Genomic DNA, 20,889 nt, shown 5'->3' with positions numbered 1-20,889 from the left:
GGAGGAAACCCACGCGGTCACAGGGAGAACGTGCAAACTCCACACAAACAGCAGCCGAGGTCAGGATCGAACCCGGGTCTCAAGCGCTGTGAGAGGCAGCAGCTCTACCAGCTGTGCCACCGCGCCACCCACCAACCTGTAATTGCTATTATTAAGTCATCAACAAAATCAGGCCTTCGAAGACAACCAAAAAAACCCAGAGATCAGCAGGAAAACAGTCGTGTCTTTAGAAATTACTCCTGCTATGTACATACCGTAGGTGTATGTGACCTTTAGAACCATTTATCATCATTACTTAACAAGTTGAAATGACAAACATAATGTTATATGCCCCTGCATAATTATCTTTAGTAATTGAACCAATATAATTGCTTATTATCATTCCCACCACATCCCAACATTGCATGCTTGTTGCCTTGTTATTCAGTCAAAAGTGTAAGCTTAAATTTTGGGTAAAAGTATGTGAATTATTGAAATTATTGAATGCTTTGGAGAGGAAGATTGCCATTCTATTGTGTTATTGGTGATCTGCATTCTGCCGCAAAAGAAGCATGATTTATCAATCCCGTTCTGTCACTTGCCCGTGTTCATTTATCACCGGCCATGTTCTGTCCTGCCCTTCCTCTCTTCCAGCTTTCAGTCCCACCCTCCCTGCATTCAGTCTGAAGAAGGGTCCCGACCCGAAACCAAAACATCACCTGTCCATGTTCTCCAGGGGTGTTGCCTGACCCGCTGAGTTGCTCCAGCTTTTTGTGTCTCACCCAGAGACACGAATCTAGCTTTGTCATGTCAAATTAACGTAGAAATTAACGCTGTTATTCGTAAGGATTAATTTTACGTGCTTTAATAGAAGGACTTAATAAACAAAAATATGTAGTATTGAGAATACTGCGGCTTGGGGTAATTAACCAGGGTTGGGCAGTGGCGCAGCTGTAGAGCTGCTGCCTCACAGCGCCAGAAACCTGGGTTCGATCCAGTCAACGGGTACTCTCTGTACGGAGTTTGCACGTTCTCCCCGTGACCTGCGTGGGTTTCCTCTGGGTGCTCCGGTTTCCTCCCACATTCCAAAGACGTGTGGGTTTGTATGTCAATTGGCTTCCCCAGTGTGTGTAGGATGGAGCTAGTGTACAGGGTGGTCGCTGGTCGGTGCGGACTCGATGGGCCGAAGGGCCTGTTTCCATTCTGTATCTGCATTTATTATTGTGCAAATTAGTGTTGGCTTTTTCTTCTCACCTGCCTCACCTTCATATTTCTCTCATCGATTTTTCGCTGAGTTGTGTTCATTCGCCAGCTCGATATTTAATATTACCTATCACCACAAACCAGTAATGCAATTTGATTCAGGACAAATAAATCTCAAGCACACCGCAGCAGTGGGAAAGTATTGCTTTTGATTAATGGAGCTTATTATAAAGCTTACTAATCTTTTGCACATTAAAGGAATTGTGCTGGACTGTTGGACTGCGAGTTGAACTGTATATTTCTTTGGCTGGAGAATAATACCAGCGTTGACAACAATTAAAAAGTTATTTTACCTGCAATTTGCAACTGTGTACCTTCGAAACTGAGTGGATTTGAAATAATGCATTTTGAAACAAAGGCCCTTTAATTGTCCCCGTAAATTAGTCTTGCAAACAAATAAAGGCACCTAAACATTGCGTGCATATACTGCACAAGTAACATGAATTCGATATTCTGATCTGTTCTGAATGCTTAGTTTCATTTTCATTGTCACATGTACCGAGGTACAGCGAAAAGCTTTTTGTCGCGTGCTAACCAGTCAGCAGAAAGACTGTACATGATTACAATCGTGCCGTCCACAGTGTACAAGGTGTGTAGGAAGAAGGGTCACGACCCAAAACGTCACCCATTCCTTCTATCCACACATGCTGCGTGTCCCGCTGAGTTACTCCAGCATTTTGTGTCTATCTCCAGTGTCCACAGTGTACGGGTACATGGTAAAGGGAATAATGTTTAGTGCAAGATAAAGTCCAGTAAAGTCCAATTTAAGAAAGTCCGAGAGTCTCCAATGAGGTCGATGGGAGGGTAGGTTCGCTCTCTGGTTGTGGTAGGATGGTTCAGTTGCCTGAAAACAGCTGGGAAGAAACTGTCCCTGAATCTGGAGGTGTGCGTTTTCACACTTCTGTACCTCTTTCCTGATGGGAGAGGGGAGAAGAGGGAGTGGCCAGGGGTACGACTCGTCCTTGGTTATGCTGCTGGCCTTGCTGAGCTAGCGTGAGGTATAAATGGAGTCAATGGAAGGGAAGTTGGCTTGTGTGATGGTCTGGGCTGCGACAACAATTGTCTGCAATTAGATATCTGACAAATGTGGTGGTTTTAGAATTCAAGTTGACTTAGTAAACAGTGGGGTCTAATAATTTTTGTGACTGCACCATTCTGTGATGTTGTCTAAGATGATAGATAGTTTCTGAAACTGCATCCGAGATTGTCCCCAGTAGGACAATTATTTCTTTCAAGAAAGCATTGGATCGATCAAATTGAACTGGCAAGGTACAGCTTTTTGCTGTTTAAGAAGGAACTGCAGATGGTGGAAAATCAAAGGTACACAAAAATGCTGGAGAAACTCAGCTGGTGCAGCAGCATCTATGGAGCATAGGATCCTTCACTCCATAGATGCAGCTGCACCCGCTGAGTTTCTCCAGCATTTTTGTGTACCTACAACTTTTTGCTTCTCAGTTCTCAGTTTCGCTTAGTTTAGTTCGGAGATACAGCGGGGAAACAGGCCCATCGGCCCACCGAGTCTGCACCGCACATTAACACTAACATGGTGTACAGGTGCATCGGTGGACAATTCTACATTGACACCGAGCCAATTAACCTACAAACCCGCACGCCTTTGGAGTGTGGGAGGAAGCAGAAGATCTCGGAGAAAACCCACGCAGGTCTTGGGGAGAACGTACAAACTCCGTACAGACAGCACCCGTAGTCAGGATGGAACCCGGGCCTCAGGCGCTGTAAGGCAGCAGTATAACCGCTGTGCCCCGTGCTGCCCGGAGCTCTCCAGCTATTATACAGGCTGCATTGTCACTGTCTGAGTGGGTGAGATGGTTGGGGTTGGAAGTGGATTTTGAAGAACCAGCAAGTTATTTTTAGATGATCCATATAACCATAAGGTGCGGCCTCCAACAGAAGAAGCCAGGGACTCTGGTGCCGACTAACCTCACCGTCGCGGAGCTGGCCGAGTCCAGAGTGGGTGGAGCGCTGCTGCTGCTGCTGCTGCTGATTCGGAGGCTGCAACTGCGGGTCTGGCGGACGGCGGCACCGGGAGCCCGCGGGTCCCTGGAGGGAGACCGCTTTTCAGGGCTCCTGCAACGGCGACTTCTCCCGCCCGAGTTGTGGGGTCGAAGAGCTCCTGGAGCGGGGCCTAACATCACCGCCCTGCGCGGCTTGGAATGGCCGCGGGACTCTGCGAGCGCACGCCGGGGGCTCCAACATCAAGACCCGGTGTGCGACCTTGCACCACCCGGCGTGGCTTTAATGGCCGCGGGACAATCGCCATCGCCAGCCGGGGGCTTTGACTTTGACTCTGACATCGGGGGGGGGGGAGAGTGCAGTGGAGAGTTAAGTTTTTTTTGGCCTTCCATCACAGAGATGTGATGGATGTTTATGTAAAATGTAAATTATGTTGTGTCTTGGGTCTATTTGTTTGTAATGTATGGCTGCAGAAACGGCATTTCGTTTGGACCTCAAGGGGTCCAAATGACAATTAAATTGACTCTTGTCTTGACTCTTGATAACAATTGCAGCACGGAAACAGGCCATCTTGGCCCTACAAGTTTGTGCCAAACACTTATTTTCCCCTAGTCCCATCTACCTGCACTCAGACCATAACCCTCCATTCCCTCCAGATCCTGCTGCTCTGAGCTAGCTATGTTTAGTTCGGCATTTTCTGCCCCGAAGGACTCTGGGATTTGGGACGCTACTTCACGGAGGATGCAGGCACGGGCAATCCCTTTACCTCCGGTCGGCCCAAGAAATGGCGGCACGGTGGCGCAACGGAAGAGTTGCTGCCTTACTGCACCAGGGACCTGGGTTCAATCCTCACTACAGGTGCTGTCTGTACGGAGTGCGTATATTCTCCCCGTGACCACGTGGGTTTTCTCTGAGATCTTTCCTCCCACACTCCAAAATTGGCTTGGTATCATTGTAAATTGTCCCCAGTGTACATAGGATTGTGTTAGTGTGCAGGGATCGCTGGTCGGTGCGGACTCGGTGGGCCAAAGGGACCTGTTTCCGCGCTGTATCTCTAAACTAAACATTAGCAGATCACTATGTCCCTCAGCTGATCAGCATCCCTTGAAAATCAACAAAAATGCTTCCACCAGCATTTTTGTCTACCTTTGACTTTCCAGCATCTGCAGTTCCTTATCCCTTTATAAACATATTCCTTTAAGATAAGTTCAGTATAGCTTATTGTCACATGTACCGAGGTACAGTGAAAAGCTTTTGTTGCGTGCTATCCAGTCAGCAGAAACAGTACATTATTACAATCGAGCCATTGACCGTGTATAGATACATGATAAGGGAATCATTTGTTTAAGAAAAGAACTGCAGATGCTGGAAAAATTGAAGGTAGACAAAAATGCTGGAGAATCTCAGCATAAGGGAATAACGTTCATTGCAAGGTAACATAGAAACATAGAAAATAGGTGCAGGAGTAGGCCATTCGTCCCTTCGAGCCTGCACCACCATTCAATATGATCATGGCTGATCATCCAACTCAGTATCCTGTACCTGCCTTCTCTCCATACCCCCTGATCCCTTTAGCCAAGCCAGCAAAATCCGATCAAGGATTGTCCGAGGTTACCAAAGAGGTAGATAGTAGTTGAGGGCTGCTTTCTGGTTGTGGTAGATTTGATAGATATTAGTACCAGCAGTCTACTCACAACAGAGGTGTTTAATCCTGACATTGCTGGGTGTCGGACAGGTAAGCATTTGTTGCCTTGCAGTTTGCAAGCCGACATTAGTAAAAGCACTTCATCAGGGTCCGTGGCAAACTTGACGTCCGAGAGACCCTTTGCCCAAGCCGACGATCCTACAAGCCACAGGAACGAGAAGACCACAGTCACAATGAAATCCTGAAAGAGATTTTTAAAACAATCACTCATACAGTTGCATCATTTTGCTGTGAAGGCACACAATAATTGCACATTGTCAGAGAGACATACAGCGTGGAAACACGCCCTTCGGCTCAACTTGCCCACATACCGGCCAACATGCCCCATCTATTTTCCAGGGTTACGTCCGTGCCCGGGTGGGGTTAGAAAGGGAATACGCCCTGTCCACGGGCGCCCTTGACAAGGAGTGTAATGACCCCGTCCCACTTAGGAAACCTGAACGGAAACCTCTGGAGACTTTGCGGTTCTCGGAGGTTGCAGGTGGTTGCCGGAGGTTGCAGGTAGTGGAAGCAGGTAGGGAGACTGACAAAAACCTCCGGGAACCGCACGGAAACCTTGGGTGGGACGCAAAGTCTCCAGAGGTTTTTGTTCAGGTTTCCTAAGTGGGACATGGCCTTAAGATAGCTGTACAGTAGTTTATTAAGGATATTTGTTTTGTATTGGATTATGGTGGTGGGTTCTGGTTTGTTTTATTGTGTGTAATATTATTTTTTAATAACTGAATACATTTTTTGAATAATTAAAAAAAAACATGCCCCATCTAAGATAGACACAAGAAGCTGGAGATGACTAATCGGGTCAGGCAGCATCTCTGGAAAATGGAATAGGTGATGTTTCGGGTTGAGATCCTTCTGTGAGTCTGGGGAGGGGGAAACGGCAGATATGAAAAGGGAGCAAATGAATGAAAGATATGTTAAAGAACACAAAACCAGCAATGATGATTGAGGATAGGTGGAGGCCACAATGACCCATGTTTGGCTGTGGAAAGGTGTGATCCCAAGCATGTCCCATCTATACTCGCCCCACCTGCCTGCACTTGTCAATTGGGGAAGTTCCTATGCCAAAACATCTATTCATTATAACAACTATGACAGAATTGAATATACATTTGAACAGGTTAATGAACAGGAAAGGTTTAGAGGGATATGGACCAAACATGGGCTGGTGGGACTAGTGTAGATGGGGCAAGTTGGGCTGAAGGGCCTGTTTCCGTGCTGTATGGCTCTGTGACTCTACAACATTAGGTCTAACTAATTCTGAATATATTGAATTCTTTAGAATTGATGTAATCTCATTCAAATAAAACAAATCACAATTGATAACTTTGGAATATTATGCAAAACGGACATTGGATAGAATTCACTACGTTCTACCAAATTAGATGATTAATAACAACAGTTCCCAGTTTAAAACAGTCATAGTCGATAAAAAACTGCAGGGAAAGGGAGAGAGATTTTATTATACAAATTACTTCAATCAAGAGAGTTGGCAACTATAAGATCAATTAGGAAAATTGATCCAGCAAGTACATGATCAATTTTGAAAAAAGACATAAATGTGCAAATACCAGATGAAATATGGGAGGAAAGCCTCAAACTGATACATAGGTGCTCAAACAATGCTGGACACTGCCTTATATAGTTCAATATTATACATAGACTTCACTACTCCAAGGCAAAAATACACAGTATATATCCAAATGATTCTCCTACTTGTCACTCCTCAGATGCTACTCTTTTTCATAACTTTGTATCGTGCCCCAAACTCACCTCTTTCTGGTCTGATATATTTAAGAATATCTCAGACATTGTTAACATCCCATTAAACCCAGAGCCCTTATTAATCATATTTGGGGCATCAAGACAACTCACAACTGCTCAACGACAATTCCTCTCCTACTGTCTCCTTACGGCAAAGAAACTACTGCTCATGTCATGGAAAAAAACAACAGCTCCCAATTCCAGAATGTGGCTTCATGACTTGACCAGTACGTTACATTTAGAAAGAATAAGATATGTTCTAAAGGATAAAGTCAACCAATTTAATAAACTCTGGCAACCATCTATGTCATTTCTTGCATAGAAGAATATTGACACATAACCTATCTACACTCTAAACCATCCATTTTAATGAAATTATGTGTAAGGGATAGAAGACAAGAGAGTTAGAAGCTTTAAGGGCATGTCCCACTTGGGCGTCATTTGCACGTCACGCAGACGGCACGTGAATATTTTGTACATTCCAAAATCCTGTGGCGCCGCGCGCGACTGTGTTTCACTGCCTACGTCACCATGCACATGCGCGCGTAATGCGCACCATGCACGCGTCACGTGCGCGTTGACGCGTAAATGATGTCACATTAATGACGCGCAAATCACGCCCAAGTGGGACAGGCCCTTCAGAAACAAGAATCCTCACAAAACATCATTCCACTGAACTGCTCCCTATGTACTGCAGTCACATTCTGCGTTTATGTATTTATTTATTTATTTTTATTTGTATTATTCACCTTTTTCCTTTTCACCCCATATTTATTTATTTATTTATTTATTTATATTTTAATGGTGTTTTTATAAACAATGCCCGTCCATATTGTTTGTATAATACTCAAATGTTCTGTTTTGATATGTACATTTGGAAGCAATGAGCTTGGACATGGCAACGTAATCTGTACCCAGTTTTTGATGGTTCAATAAAATGTATTTTAAAAAAAAGAAAAAAGAGTGTTTTATTGTCATGTGTCCCAATAAAAGTCTTACTTGCAGCAGCACAACAGAATATGTAAACATAGTACACTGTAAACAATATTATAAAGGAGAAAACAAATTGAGTGTGTGTATGTGTATATATATATATATGTATATATATATATATACACACACACACATACTCAACATATATATACATATATATTGGGGAGTCCTGAACCAGGAGTCACAGTTTAAGAATAAAGGACTGAGATGAGGAAAAATGTGTGAGATTGTGAGCATCAGTGATAGGATGAGAATTTTTATACTGACGAATTGTAATGTTTATGTTGGCCTAAAATAGGACACCTTGATAGTGTCTTCTGTGATGTTCAAAGGAAAGACTCTGAACTCTTGAAGTACACATTTAGGACTGAGATGAGGAAAAATGTTTTCACCCAGAGAGTTGTGAATCTGTGGAATTCTCCACCACAGAAGGCAGTGGAGGCCAATTCACTGGATGTATTCAAGAGAGAGTTAGATTTAGCTCTTAGGGCTAACGGAATCAAGGGATATGGGGAGAAAGCAGGAACTGATTTTGGATGATCAGCCATGAACATATTGAATGGCGGTGCTGGCTCGAAGGGCTGAATAGCCTACTGCACATATTTTCTGCATATATACATATATATATATACACACAGATATATATACACATATAAAACAAACAATAATAGTGCAAAAGGATAAAATTAATTCCCCCAAGTCTATGTAGTTCAGAGCTTATTGGTTTTAGTTATTGATAGCCTGACAGCTGTTGGGAAGAAGCTGTTCCTGAACTTGGACGTTACAGTTTTCAGGCTCCTGTACCTTCCTCCTGATTTGTATTACAGTCTTGAATACGCATTTAAAACAAACCAACAGAAAGCGGCCAGTCTGGATTCTGTCAGTCAGTTTTTCCCAGGATAATGAGTTTAATTGCCACTCTGGTGATTGTGTGCTAATCCTTTCCAGCTGGGCTTAATCGATGCAAACATGCAGATGTGTGGTAATTACAGTCCGTGATGTATTTGCCATCAGTGGGACAAAACAACGTATGTGGTGCTCAGTCCTCTGACAATCACCTTCATTATTAGGTTGTCAGTAACTGTTAAGTCTCAGCCAAATTCTCAATGTCCTGTATATTATTGCTCATTACACAGACTGGCACTGCAGAAGTGTACGATGGAGGAACAAGAGGCGAATGCACAAACCTATTCCTGGATGCAAACTGATCCTTCATAAGGGCAACATGTCAATAGACAATAGACAATAGGTGCAGGAGTAGGCCATTTGGCCCTTCGAGCCAGCTCCGCCATTCAATGTGATCATGGCTGATCATCCCCAATCAGTACCCCGTTCCTGCCTTCTCCCCATATCCCCTGACTCCGCAATTTTTAAGAACCATATCTAGCTCTCTCTTGAAAGCATCCAGAGAACCGACCTCCACCGCCCTCTGAGGCAGAGAATTCCACAGACTCACCACTCTCTGTGAGAAAAAGTATTTCCTCGTCTCCGTTCTTAATGGCTTACTCCTTATTCTTAAACTGTGGCCCCCTGGTTCTGGACTCCCCCAACATCAGGAACATGTTTCCTGCCTCTAGCATGTCCAAACCCTTAACAATCTTATATGTCTCTTTTCATGTCATGACATTTACACACGGGAACCGTTCTATATCTACCGTCTGCAGAACCGACTCATAAAACCCTCAAATAAACACAAAAAGCTGGAGTAACTCAGTGGGACCGGCAGCATTGGGTCACCTATATATTTTTCTCCAGAAACACAGTGTTATATTTTTTTCTGCAGAGCCTTAAATGATCCAGAGTTGGAAACACAGTTTAAAAGATTTTTCAGCCTCCATACCAAATCCTCAACCCTGGCATTAAATTGCCCGCCCCTACAAATGTTAACGACTTTTCTAGTCCTCCTAGTTAAAGCCCTGTCCCACGGTACGAGTTCATTCCAAGAGCTCTCCCGAGTTTGCCCGGATTCGAACTCGGAGATTTACGGTAATGGCCGCTCGTCGGTACTCGGGGCTCTCGTGGACATTTTTCATCATGTTGAAAAATCTTCACGAGTCTTCCCGTGCTTACCTGCCGTTAGCGAGTCTTCCCGAGTACCTGCCGTTAGCACTAAGAGACGTCCCCGCTAGGTTCATTTTCCCTGCTTACCACGAGTTTGATTTTTCTTAAACTCAGGAGAGCTCTTGGAATGAACTCGCACCGTGGGACAGGGCTTTTAACTGGGTTCTTGCAAAAAGATGATCCTTTGGAGCATTGAGAGCAATTAGACAAATTTGCTATTGAAGGAAAACTATTTGCAGTCAGCTCACCACATTGCTGGTAATGTTTGTGCCAACTGTATCTCTCAAGGATGAGGACATTTACCAGCTTGGTCCATTATTAATAGGAATAATGAAAGGATTTCTCTCTTGTTGTGGCCTCCATCATCTGGGAAATCAGTGACATCTCCAAGATAGACACAAAATGTTGGAGTAACTCAGGAAGCATCTCTAGAGGGAAGGAATGGGTGATATTTCGGGTCGACACCCATCTTAAGATACGTAGTGCTGGGGTAACTCAGCGGGACAGGCAGCATCTCTGGAGAACATGGATAGGTGACGTTTTGGGTCGAGAACCTTCTTCAGATATCTCAAATATTCTTGGAATAAGAAAGAACTGCAGATGATGGATTATACCAAAGATAGATATAAAATGCGGGAGTAACTCAGTGGATCGGGCAGCATCTCTGGAGAACATGGATAGGTGATGCTCAAAGTTACAGAGATAGGTTGAATAAGTTAGGTCTTTATTCTCTGGAGCGCAGAAGGTTAAGGGAGGACCTGATAGAGGTCTTTAAAATGATGAGAGGGATAGACAGAGTTGATGTGGACAAGCTTTTCCCTTTGAGAATAGGGAAGATTCAAACAAGAGGACATGACTTCAGAATTAAGGGACAGAAGTTTAGGGGTAATATGAGGGGGAACTTCTTTACGCAGAGAGTGGTGGCGGTGTGGAATGAGCTCCCAGTGGAAGTGGTGGAGGCAGGTTCATTGGTATCATTTAAAAATAAATTGGATAGGCATATGGATGAGAAGGGAATGGAGGGTTATGGTATGAGTGCAGGCAGGTGGGACTAAGGGGAAAAAAAAATTTGTTCGGCATGGACTTGTAGGGCCAAGATGGCCTGTTTCCGTGCTGTAATTGTTATATGGTTATATGGTTATATGGTTAAAGTATGAAGAATGGTCCCGACTTGTAATCTCACCTATCCATGTGCTCCAGAGATGCTGCCTGACCCGTTGAATCATTCCAGAACTTTGTGTCTATCCAAAATATTCTTACTCCCTCTGCAGAAAATGAAGCCAATGTTTTTTTATAAATCTTTAGCTCGTAGAGTAGTAGAAAGCCAGGTTTAGTTTTCTAGTTTAATATCCACAAGTACATCCGAGTAAACTCTGACATAAAATTGTTTAAGAAGGAACTGCAGATGCTGGAAAATCGAGGGTACACAAAAATGCTGGAGAAACTCAGCGGGTGCAGCAGCATCTATGGAGCGAAGGAAATAGGCAACGTTTCGGCCCGAAACCCAAGGGTTTCGGCCCGAAACGTTGCCTATTTCCTTCGCTCCATAGATGCTGCTGCACCCACTGAGTTTCTCCAGCATTTTTGTGTACCTGTGACATAAAATTCATGTCTTGAGCTGAAAGGCAGGGAGATTTATTTCCTCGCTATATTCTCATTAAACTAGCTTTCTTTGCAAATTTAATGGAATATATATTTATCGTTGTTAAAATATATTATATTTTGCTTCCAATCCCCTGTTGACAAATCTTGATTTTGGTTTGTAATATACTGCAAAGAGCACATTAGTGGTGTTCTGATCATAAGCCAAGCACCTTGGGATATAGCCTTGGATGTAAATGATAATGTGAGGCTGAAGGTCACAAGAGCAAGCCAGCAATGTAAAGTCTGGCTGTTAAATCATTTGCAACAGTGATATTCCGTACACATGGCTAATTATCAGGTCGTCTCCGATGTCAAAACTCCGCACACTCTAAACCCCAGGAGAAATCTACATCCCTCCAACTACAGTACAGCCCGGTGGCGCAGCAGTAGAGTCACTGCCTTACAGCGCCAGAGACCCGGGTTCGATCACAACTACGGGTGCTGTCTGTGCGGAAATTGAATGTTCCCCTTATCACCCCCATGGGTTTCCTCCGGGTGCTCCGGTTTCCTCCCACATTCTAAATTCGTGCAGGTTTGTATGTTAATTATCTTCTGTACTATAAAACCCCGGATGCCTGGACGTGACTCTGGAAGATCGCGAGGGAGAGGCCACAACTGTGATTCGAAGCTGTGAATCAACTGGACTGTGAGTCTGCAATGTACGTGCAATAAATGATTTGTTAGCCCTTAATGACAATGCAATGAGTTGTTTGGCCTGCCCTGTGCTTGAAATGCAATTGGAAATGAAATTACAATGACTTGAAATGGATTGACTTGACTTGAAATGGATTGTTGGCCCTGACTCACTGTGCTTGTCTTGACTCACAATTGCCATGCTAGTTCCAGTTGGCCCCCCCCCCCCCCCCCCCCCCCCCCCCACTGGCCAGCAATATTGGAATTGGTGCAGAGGTGGAATATTGTGTTGGGGGACCAGCCCTCCCATTTGAAGCTGGGACCCAACGGGTCCCACTTAGTCTAGTACTAACTAAACTTTTACTGATATTTATATATTTAAGCAATATTATGTCTACTGAACATAGCAGTTGGTTTGAAACACTGGTATTGAAACTACCCTCACCCCTCTCTGTCTATCTATTTGCTGTCTACGCTCACTGTCTGCGCTTTGTTCTAGGATTCTAGATGACAGAAGTCCCAGATGAAGTGGCGATGACGGAAAAAAATACGGTGGAAGTCTAGATGACGGAAAAAAAAATACGCGGGCCGGATGATTTCGGGTTACGGGCCGGATTCGGCCCGTGGGCCGTAGGTTGCCGACCTCTGCTTTAGACAGCACGGAAACAGGCTCTTCAACCCAGCAAGACTGCTCTGACCAGCGATCCTCACGTACACTAACACTATCCTGCACACTGGGGATAATTTACAATTTTTCTACTGAAGCCAATTAACCTACAAACCTGCATGTCTTTGGGATGTGGGAGGAAACCGGCGCAGGTGGAGAAAACCCACCCGGTCACAGCGAGAACGTGCAAACTCTGCACAGACAGCACCCGAGGTCAGGATCAAACCCAGGTCTCTGGCACTGTGAGGCAGCTCTGCCGTTGTACCACTGTACCGCCCCGCTGTATTATAGGATAATATTATGTGGGATTATATATTATAGGATAGTATTTTGTGGAATTATATAGAACACAGTATTGTGTGCAATGATATGGACTATTAAGTGGAGTTGTATAGAATATTGTGTTATGGGGAATTCTAAATTGTATAGTAGCATTAATTGGCATAACATTTTATAATAATTTTCATTCCATTTATTAAAAAGTGAAATTATATAACATAGGAAGCAGTATAAGGACCTTTTGCAGGCTGGAAATGTCAAAGACTAGATGGCATAACTTTAAGATGAGAGTAGCAGTGTTTAAAGGAGATGTGGGGGTCAGGTTCTTTACACAGAGCCTGGAATGCGCTACCAGGGGTGGTAGTGGAGGCAGATACGATAGTGGTGTTTAAGTGGCTTTTGGATATGCTTATATCCATGTAAGATAAAGTAACCAGTTAGGTCGAGGGGGAGTCCCCCCCGCCATGGGTACCATGTAATCCCGTGCTACCTGCTCCATGGTCGGATAGTCGGCGACTAAACCGTCTCCCCCACCTGGTTTGCCAGGTGAGGCGGGGGCTGTGGACCCCCAGCAGGACCAAAAACAAGACCTGTCAAAGGGCGGATGAGCTTCTAGTGAGCCAGTGGCCATCAGTCGAAGTTGCGATCACTGTCGTACATAGCATTGTAAGGAACGATGATAAAGCACACACACACACACACACACACACAAACACACACACACACACACACACACACACACACACACACACACACACACACACACACACACACACACACACCAAAATCCTGTACTTCCAGCGGCGGAGGTCCGCAGGAACTGGAGGACAGAGATGTGTGGAGCGTCCGTCACCGTTCCTGTCGGAAACCGGCACCACTGCGTCGCTAATGTTTTCGACGCTGATGATGATGACATGGATATACGCAGGGAGCGGGGGGGGAACATGGATCACGTGCAGGCAGAGGAGATTAGTTTAACTTGGCATCATGTTCGGCACTGATATTGTGGCCGTCCCGATCTTCAATCTTGCTCCACTTGAGTCTGAACGTTGACATCCACAGCTTCAGGGCTCAACTGAAATGAATCTCGAGTGGGCAATAAATACAGTGTTACACAAAAAAGCTGGAGAAACTCAGTGGATGCAGCAGCATCTATGGAGCGAAGGAAATAGGCAACGTTTCGGGCCGAGCTTCGGCCCAAAACGCTGCCTATTTCCTTCGCTCCATAGATGCTGCTGCACCCGCTGAGTTTCTCCAGCTTTTTTGTGTAACCTTCGATTCTCCAGCATCTGCAGTTCCTCCTTAAACAATAAATACAGTGTGTGTCTCTTAAATCTCATCTTTCAAACACATTTCATAATCCCCAATTCCCTGTGCTCCCTTTGTTCTGTTGCTTTCTAACTGTGTAACTCAATATCTACAGCCACCGTATTTCTCTATTACTCGCACCCTGCCTCTCCTCCATTTTCATTCTCTTTGTTGACTGCACCATCTTGCTTCAACACATTTCTCTCTCCGGCCAGGCCAGCAGCATAATCAAGGACCAGTCGCACCCACCGCTCATTCCCTCCTCTCCCCCCTCCCCTCTCCCATCAGGCAAGAGGTACAAAACTGTGGCAACGCACACCTCCAGATTCAGGGACACTTTCTTCCCAGCTGTTGTCAGGCAACTGAACCATCCTATCACCACCTAGACAGTGGCCCTGACCTACCACCTACCTCATTGGAGACCCTCAGACTATCTTTAATCAAACCTTCTTGCATTAAACATTATTCCCTTTATCCTGTGGACAACTTGATTATAATCACAGGTGGAGAAACTCAGCGGGTGCAGCAGCATCTATGGAGTGAAGGAAATAGGCAACGTTTCGGGCCAAAACCCTTCTTCAGACCATCTGAAGAAGGGTTTTGGCCCGAAGCGTTGCCTATTTCCTTCGCTCCATAGATGCTGCTGCACCCGCTGAGTTTCTCCAGCTTTTTTGTGTACCTTCGATTCTCCAGCATCTGCAGTTCCTTCTTAAACATTGATTATAATCACGTATAGTCTTTCCGCTGACTGGATAGCGTGCAACAAAAAAGCTTTTTACTTTACCTTGTCGCACGTGACAACTAACTAAACTTAACTAAACTAACCAGGGTGGGACAGTGGCACAGTGGTAGAATTGTTGCCTTATAGCGCCAGATACCCGGGTTCGACCCTGACTACGGGTGCTGTCTGTACGGAGTTTGTACATTCTCCCTGTGACCTGCGTGGGTTTTCTCCGCGACCTCCAGCTTCCTCCCACACTCCAAAGAGGTACATACAGGTTTATAGGTTAATTGGTTCCTGTAAATCGTACATTGTCCCTAGTGTGGAGGATAGCACTAGTGCTGGTCGGCACGGACTCGGTGGGCCGAAGGGCCTGTTCCCATGCTGTATCTCTAAAGTCTAAATCTAAAATCTAAATCTAAAACTAAAAGATGGTGAATCTTTCCAGAAAAATAATGGCTGTTGTTTCAATAATATTCTCCAGTGACTAATATTGGATGATATACTTGGGCAGTTGGGCTGCAACACTACATAACATGCCTACCAGTGGAAATACAACCCAGCCGACTGTTTCAATGCAGCGAGTACAGAAATGAAACCAGACAAGGAAAAAATGCCCGAGGTTTATGGAGCTCAACGCTACAAGACAACATGTCTACTTCAGTTACAATGGGAGTTTCAGTGCAAAATAATAAGAAGCGAGTTTGTTTATACACAATATATCAATGCATGTATAATTTATGCTGTGGGATAAGATGAAGCTTTCTTTAACCGGAGAGTCTTTGATGAAATTTAAAGCAGGAGACTATAATATTCACACCACCTCCAGTGAAAGAGATTAAACGCAATCACGGATGAACATCAGAAGAGTTCACACAACAGGAACAAGGGATTTGATGAAACACCACCATTAACTCAAGCTCACAACATCTATAATGAAATGCACTTACCTACTGCTTGGTCTGATTTATCATATCCACCTCATCAGCCTTCTGTGGCACATTAATATGAAACTCTTACTTTCTTAGCAAAAAAACTCTTTTAGATTCCTCGTTTCATTTCGACCCATTACATGTAAAGTTTCCTTGAAATTGGATGTTTTCCCACTGCACAATATTGTGTCATTAATCTCTGCTTTAATCTCGATTAGACCAACACCAGGATGTTTTGTTGCAGAGGACAAATGTTTTTTCTTATAGTTTTAAGTTTCCTTTATAATTTAGAGTGGAATTTGCATCAGTGGGTTTGCATGGAGTCTACAAGTTGTATATTTAGTGGCTGTTTAGTGCGTACAGTTTTGGTTTCCAAATCTGAGGAAGGACATTATTGCCATCGAGGGAGTGCAGAGAAGGTTCACCAGACTGATTCCTGGGATGTCAGGACTGTCTTATGAAGAAAGACTGGATAGACTTGGTTTATACTCTCTAGAATTTAGGAGATTGCGAGGGGATCTTATAGAAACTTACAAAATTCTTAAGGGGTTGGACAGGCTAGATGCAGGAAGATTGCTCCCGATGTTGGGGAAGTCCAGGACAAGGGGTCACAGTTTAAGGATAAGGGGGAAATCCTTTAAAACCGAGATGAGAAGAACTTTTTTCACACAGAGAGTGGTGAATCTCTGGAACTCTCTGCCACAGAGGGTAGTCGAGGCCAGTTCATTGGCTATATTTAAGAGGGAGTTAGATGTGGCCCTTGTGGCTAAGGGGATCAGAGGGTATGGAGAGAAGGCAGGTTTGGGATACTGAGTTGGATGATCAGCTATGATCATATTGAATGGCGGTGCAGGCTCGAAGGGCCGAATGGCCTACTCCTGCACCTAATTTCTATGTTTCTATGTTTCTATTTACCTTGTTGTTGGGTACCAAACCATTCTACAATCCTCACATACCCTTCCTCATCTGTGGAAACTAATTCCAACTATCGATAGTACTGAGTACTGTGTACTATGTTTAATCTGTATCTGTGGTGCTGCTGTTAGTAAGAATTCCATTGTTCCGTTTCGGGACATACGACGATAAAACATGCTTGGCTCTCCACTCTTGAAATTCCCATTGCTAGCACAATCTTTCTGTCTATGGATAATAGTGGCTTTGTTATCCCCATGTAATTATTTTGCTCTATTCACTCTTCTTTCAGACTAGCTCCATTTTCCCCTCGCCTCTATCCTTCACCTCCAAGCTCGAAAGGGCACAGAGGATGTCGCCAGGACCTGAGGGACTGAGCTATAGGGAGAGAGAGCATTGATTGAGCAGGCTAGTAGTACTCCTGCCTGCATTTGGTCCATATCCCTCTAAACATGTCCTATCCATGTACCTGTTTAAACGTTGTGATAGTACCTGCCTCAACGAACTCCTCCGGCATACACCCACCACCCTTTGTATGCACAAGTTGTTCCGCAGGTTCCCATTACATCTTTCTCCCCCCCCTCCACCTCTTATGTACACCTCTATAAGATCACCCCTCATCCTCCTGCATTCCAAGGAATATAATCTGCTCAACATCTCCCTACAGCTCAGGCCCTCGAGCCCATGAACAAAAATCACGATGCTTTCGATAAAATAAGTAGAAACCGCAAATTGTTCGGAGTGTGTGTAGGATAGTGTTCGCTGGTCAGCGCCAACTCGGCGGGCCGAAGGGCCTGTTTCCGTGCTGTATCTCTAAAACTAAAAACTAAAATTACAAGGGACTTCCTGGGTCTCCAACACCACAGGAAGACGTAATAATCAGAAGAAATACAACCCACATTCTAATTACGTGCTTTACAAAACACTAGGAATAATGGCAGGTAGACAGAAATGCTGGAGAAACTCAGCGGGGTCAGGCAGCATCTATGGAGCGAAGGAATAGGTGACGTTTTGGGTCGAGACCCTTCTTCAGACTGATGTGGGGGTGGGGGGTGGGAAGAAGAAAGGAAGAGGCGGGAACAGTGGGCTGTGGGAGAGCTGGGAAGGGGAGGGGAAGGAGGGAGAAAGCAAGGACTACCTGAAATTGGAGAAGTCAATGTTCATACCGCTGGGGTGTAAACTGCCCAAGCGAAATATGAGGTGCTGCTCCTCCAATTTGTGGTGGGACTCACTCTGGCCATGGAAGAGGCCCAGGACAGAAAGGTCGGATTCGGAAAGGGAGGGGGAGTTCAAGTGCTGGGCCAGCGGGTGATAGGGTTGGTTAATGCGAAACTAGCGGAGGTCAGATAAAAGGTAACTGCCAAAAGAATACGAGTTGATGTGTGTTTTTTATACATACGATTATTGTGGTTTGCAATTCACTGTCAGAAATGCAGGAGCATCCAGATTCATAATTAATATAGTTGAATACATAAACGGAGTGGAGAAAATAGAAAGCTTGAAGTAAAAAGCCCACAATTGACATTTATTACAGTTCTACAAAGAAAAATGTAAACAATGTCGTCTGAATGGATTCCCACTGGGGCGTGTAATTCTGAAGCACCGTTCTTCATTACAGGGGGGGCCGGCGAATGCACCCGTCTAGAAGATTTAAGGGCCTGTCCCACTTGGGCGGCATTTTCAGCGACAGCCTGAAAAACGGTTGTCGCGTCGTGGTCGGGACGTGACGCGGGGCGACGCGCGGTGTCTCCCTGTCGCCCCTGGATTTTGGAATGTTCAAAATCTCCAGGCGACATCTGGGCGTCTTATCTTGTCGTGCGCCCTGTCACACGCTGACGTGCGCTGTCCTGCGGGTGGCGCCTGGTGACGCTGACGTTAAATAGACAATTATTAAGTTATTAGATCTTAGATTTATTGCAGATGAGTTCATTTCCAATTGTACTTCAATGTAACCTTCTTGTGTTGTGAAGGCGGGTGACGCAGAGCGTCGTAGCTCGACGCGAAGGCGACACGGAGTGCCGTACAACTTGACGGTTTTTAAGCCGTCAGTCGCTGACGTTCGCAGTCGCCGAACAAAATCGCAAAGTGGGACGGAGGTTGGCGGAGATCTGATAGAAGTCTATCAAATTCTTCGAGGCTTGGATAGAGTTGATGTGGAGAGGATGTGGAGAGGATGGTTCCACCAGTGGGTGAGTCTAGGACTAGAGGTCCGATCTGTAGAATTATAGGACCTTCTTTTAGGAAGGAATTTCTTTGTCAGAGGGTGGTGGATCTGTGGAGTTCTTTGCCAGAGAGGCCAAGTCTCTGGATATAATTAAGGCAAAGATAGATAGATTCTTGATTAGTTCGGGTGTCAAGGGTTATGGGGAGAAGGCAGGAGAATGGGGTTAAGAGCGAGAGATAGATAAGTCATGATTGAATGGCAGAATAGAAATGACGGGCTGAATGGCCTAATTCTGCCCCTTTCACATAATCTTCAGATTCAGATTCAATTTTAATTCAGATTCAATTCCTATTCCTTATGATCTTATGAAAGCTATGAGAGGGGGTAGACAGTCACAGCCTTTCCCTCTGGGTGAAAATGTCAAAGACTAGACGGCGGAGTTATTCCAGCATTTTGTGTCTATCTTCGGTGTAAACCAGCATCTGCCGTTCCTTCCAAGGCACGGGCTAGAAGGCATGGCTTTGAGATGAGAGGAATGGTGATGCACGAGACAAGTTTTTTGTCACTGGGGGTGGTGAGTGCCTGGAACATGCAGCTGGGGTGTAGGAAGAGGCGGACGCAACAGGGGCATTTAGGAGGCTTTTGGAAAGGCACAAGGACATGCAGGGAATGGATGGATATGGACCACATGCAGGCGGAGGAGATTGGCTTAACCTGACATCATCTTTGGCATGGACATTGCTCCTGTGCTGTACTGTCCTATGAAGATAGACACAAAAAGCTGGAGTAACTCAGCGGGACAGCCAACATCCCTGGAGAAAAGGAATAGGCGACGTTTCGGGTCGAGGCTCTTCTTCAGACTGCGAGTCAGGGGAAATGGATCCATGGGATATGAAAAGGTACATGGAGCACATTAATGCAAGATATGCCAAAGTACAGATCGAGAACCAAGCTGTTCTATGAATATTCTTATAAACAACATTTATTTTCTAAACTATCATAATTCTTTAATTGTCAATTATTGCTGACTAATCCTAGTAGGTTGTTAAGATTCATATGCGTTACAAAGCAAGTTAATGTCTTTAATGCAGGGGGGAAAAAATCATAAATTCACTGAATTTTGCAGAAAAGGATGGATAATTATAGGACACGAGATGACATGTGATTGAAATAAACACTGCGTCCACTTACATTCCGCAACGTAACCTTTTTTAAATAATTACAACATTTACTGTAGTTTAAAGCAACTGATAGGAGAGAGAATACTACTCAGGATTCACGCTGACAGCAAATGCAGGCTTTCTCTGTATAATTATTTTTAATGCCTGTCATATAATCAAATTATATGTTAATTCCGTGCTATTTGTGTGACACGGATTTGAAGAGAACTGTGCCGCACTCTGTGCAGAGTCAGTGCGCCTTTCTTTCACGTTTAGTTTAGTATAGTTTAGAGATACAGCGCGGAAACAGGCCCTTCAGCCCACCGAGTCCGCACCGACCCCGCACACTAACACCATCCTACACACAGTAGGGACAAATTAGAATTTTTTTTTTTACCAAAGCCAATTAACCTGCAAACCTGCACGTCTTATAGTTTCTTATAGAAACTTACAAAATTCTTAAGGGGTTGGACAGGCTAGATGCAGGAAGATTGTTCCCGATGTTAGGGAAGTCCAGGACAAGGGGTCACAGCTTAAGGATAAAGGGGAAATCCTTTAAAACCGAGATGAGAAGAACTTTTTTCACACAGAGAGTGGTGAATCTCTGGAACTCTCTGCCACAGAGGGTAGTTGAGGCCAGTTCATTGGCTATATGTAAGAGGGAGTTAGATGTGGCCCTTGTGGCTAAGGGGATCAGGGGGTATGGAGAGAAGGCAGGTACGGGATACTGAGTTGG

The 20,889-nt window shown here is 44.7% G+C and overlaps 1 protein-coding gene across 2 annotated transcripts in view; it reads right to left on the bottom strand.

Moving 5' to 3' along the window:
• synpra (synaptoporin a) overlaps window positions 1-20,889 on the bottom strand; it is a 163,246-nt gene that overhangs the window by 5,264 nt on the left and 137,093 nt on the right. For both annotated transcript variants that reach the window (XM_055647596.1, XM_055647597.1), the window contains one exon: window positions 4,908-5,099. In XM_055647596.1, the coding sequence (XP_055503571.1) occupies window positions 4,908-5,099 (192 nt within the window). The remainder of the gene's footprint in view (window positions 1-4,907; window positions 5,100-20,889) is intronic.

This window comes from Leucoraja erinacea, chromosome 16, assembly GCF_028641065.1.
Source record: "Leucoraja erinacea ecotype New England chromosome 16, Leri_hhj_1, whole genome shotgun sequence".
In the NCBI taxonomy this organism is placed as follows: domain Eukaryota; kingdom Metazoa; phylum Chordata; class Chondrichthyes; order Rajiformes; family Rajidae; genus Leucoraja; species Leucoraja erinaceus.
The sequence above is the reverse complement of the archived record's forward strand: the minus strand, read 5'-3'. Positions and strand labels throughout refer to the sequence as shown.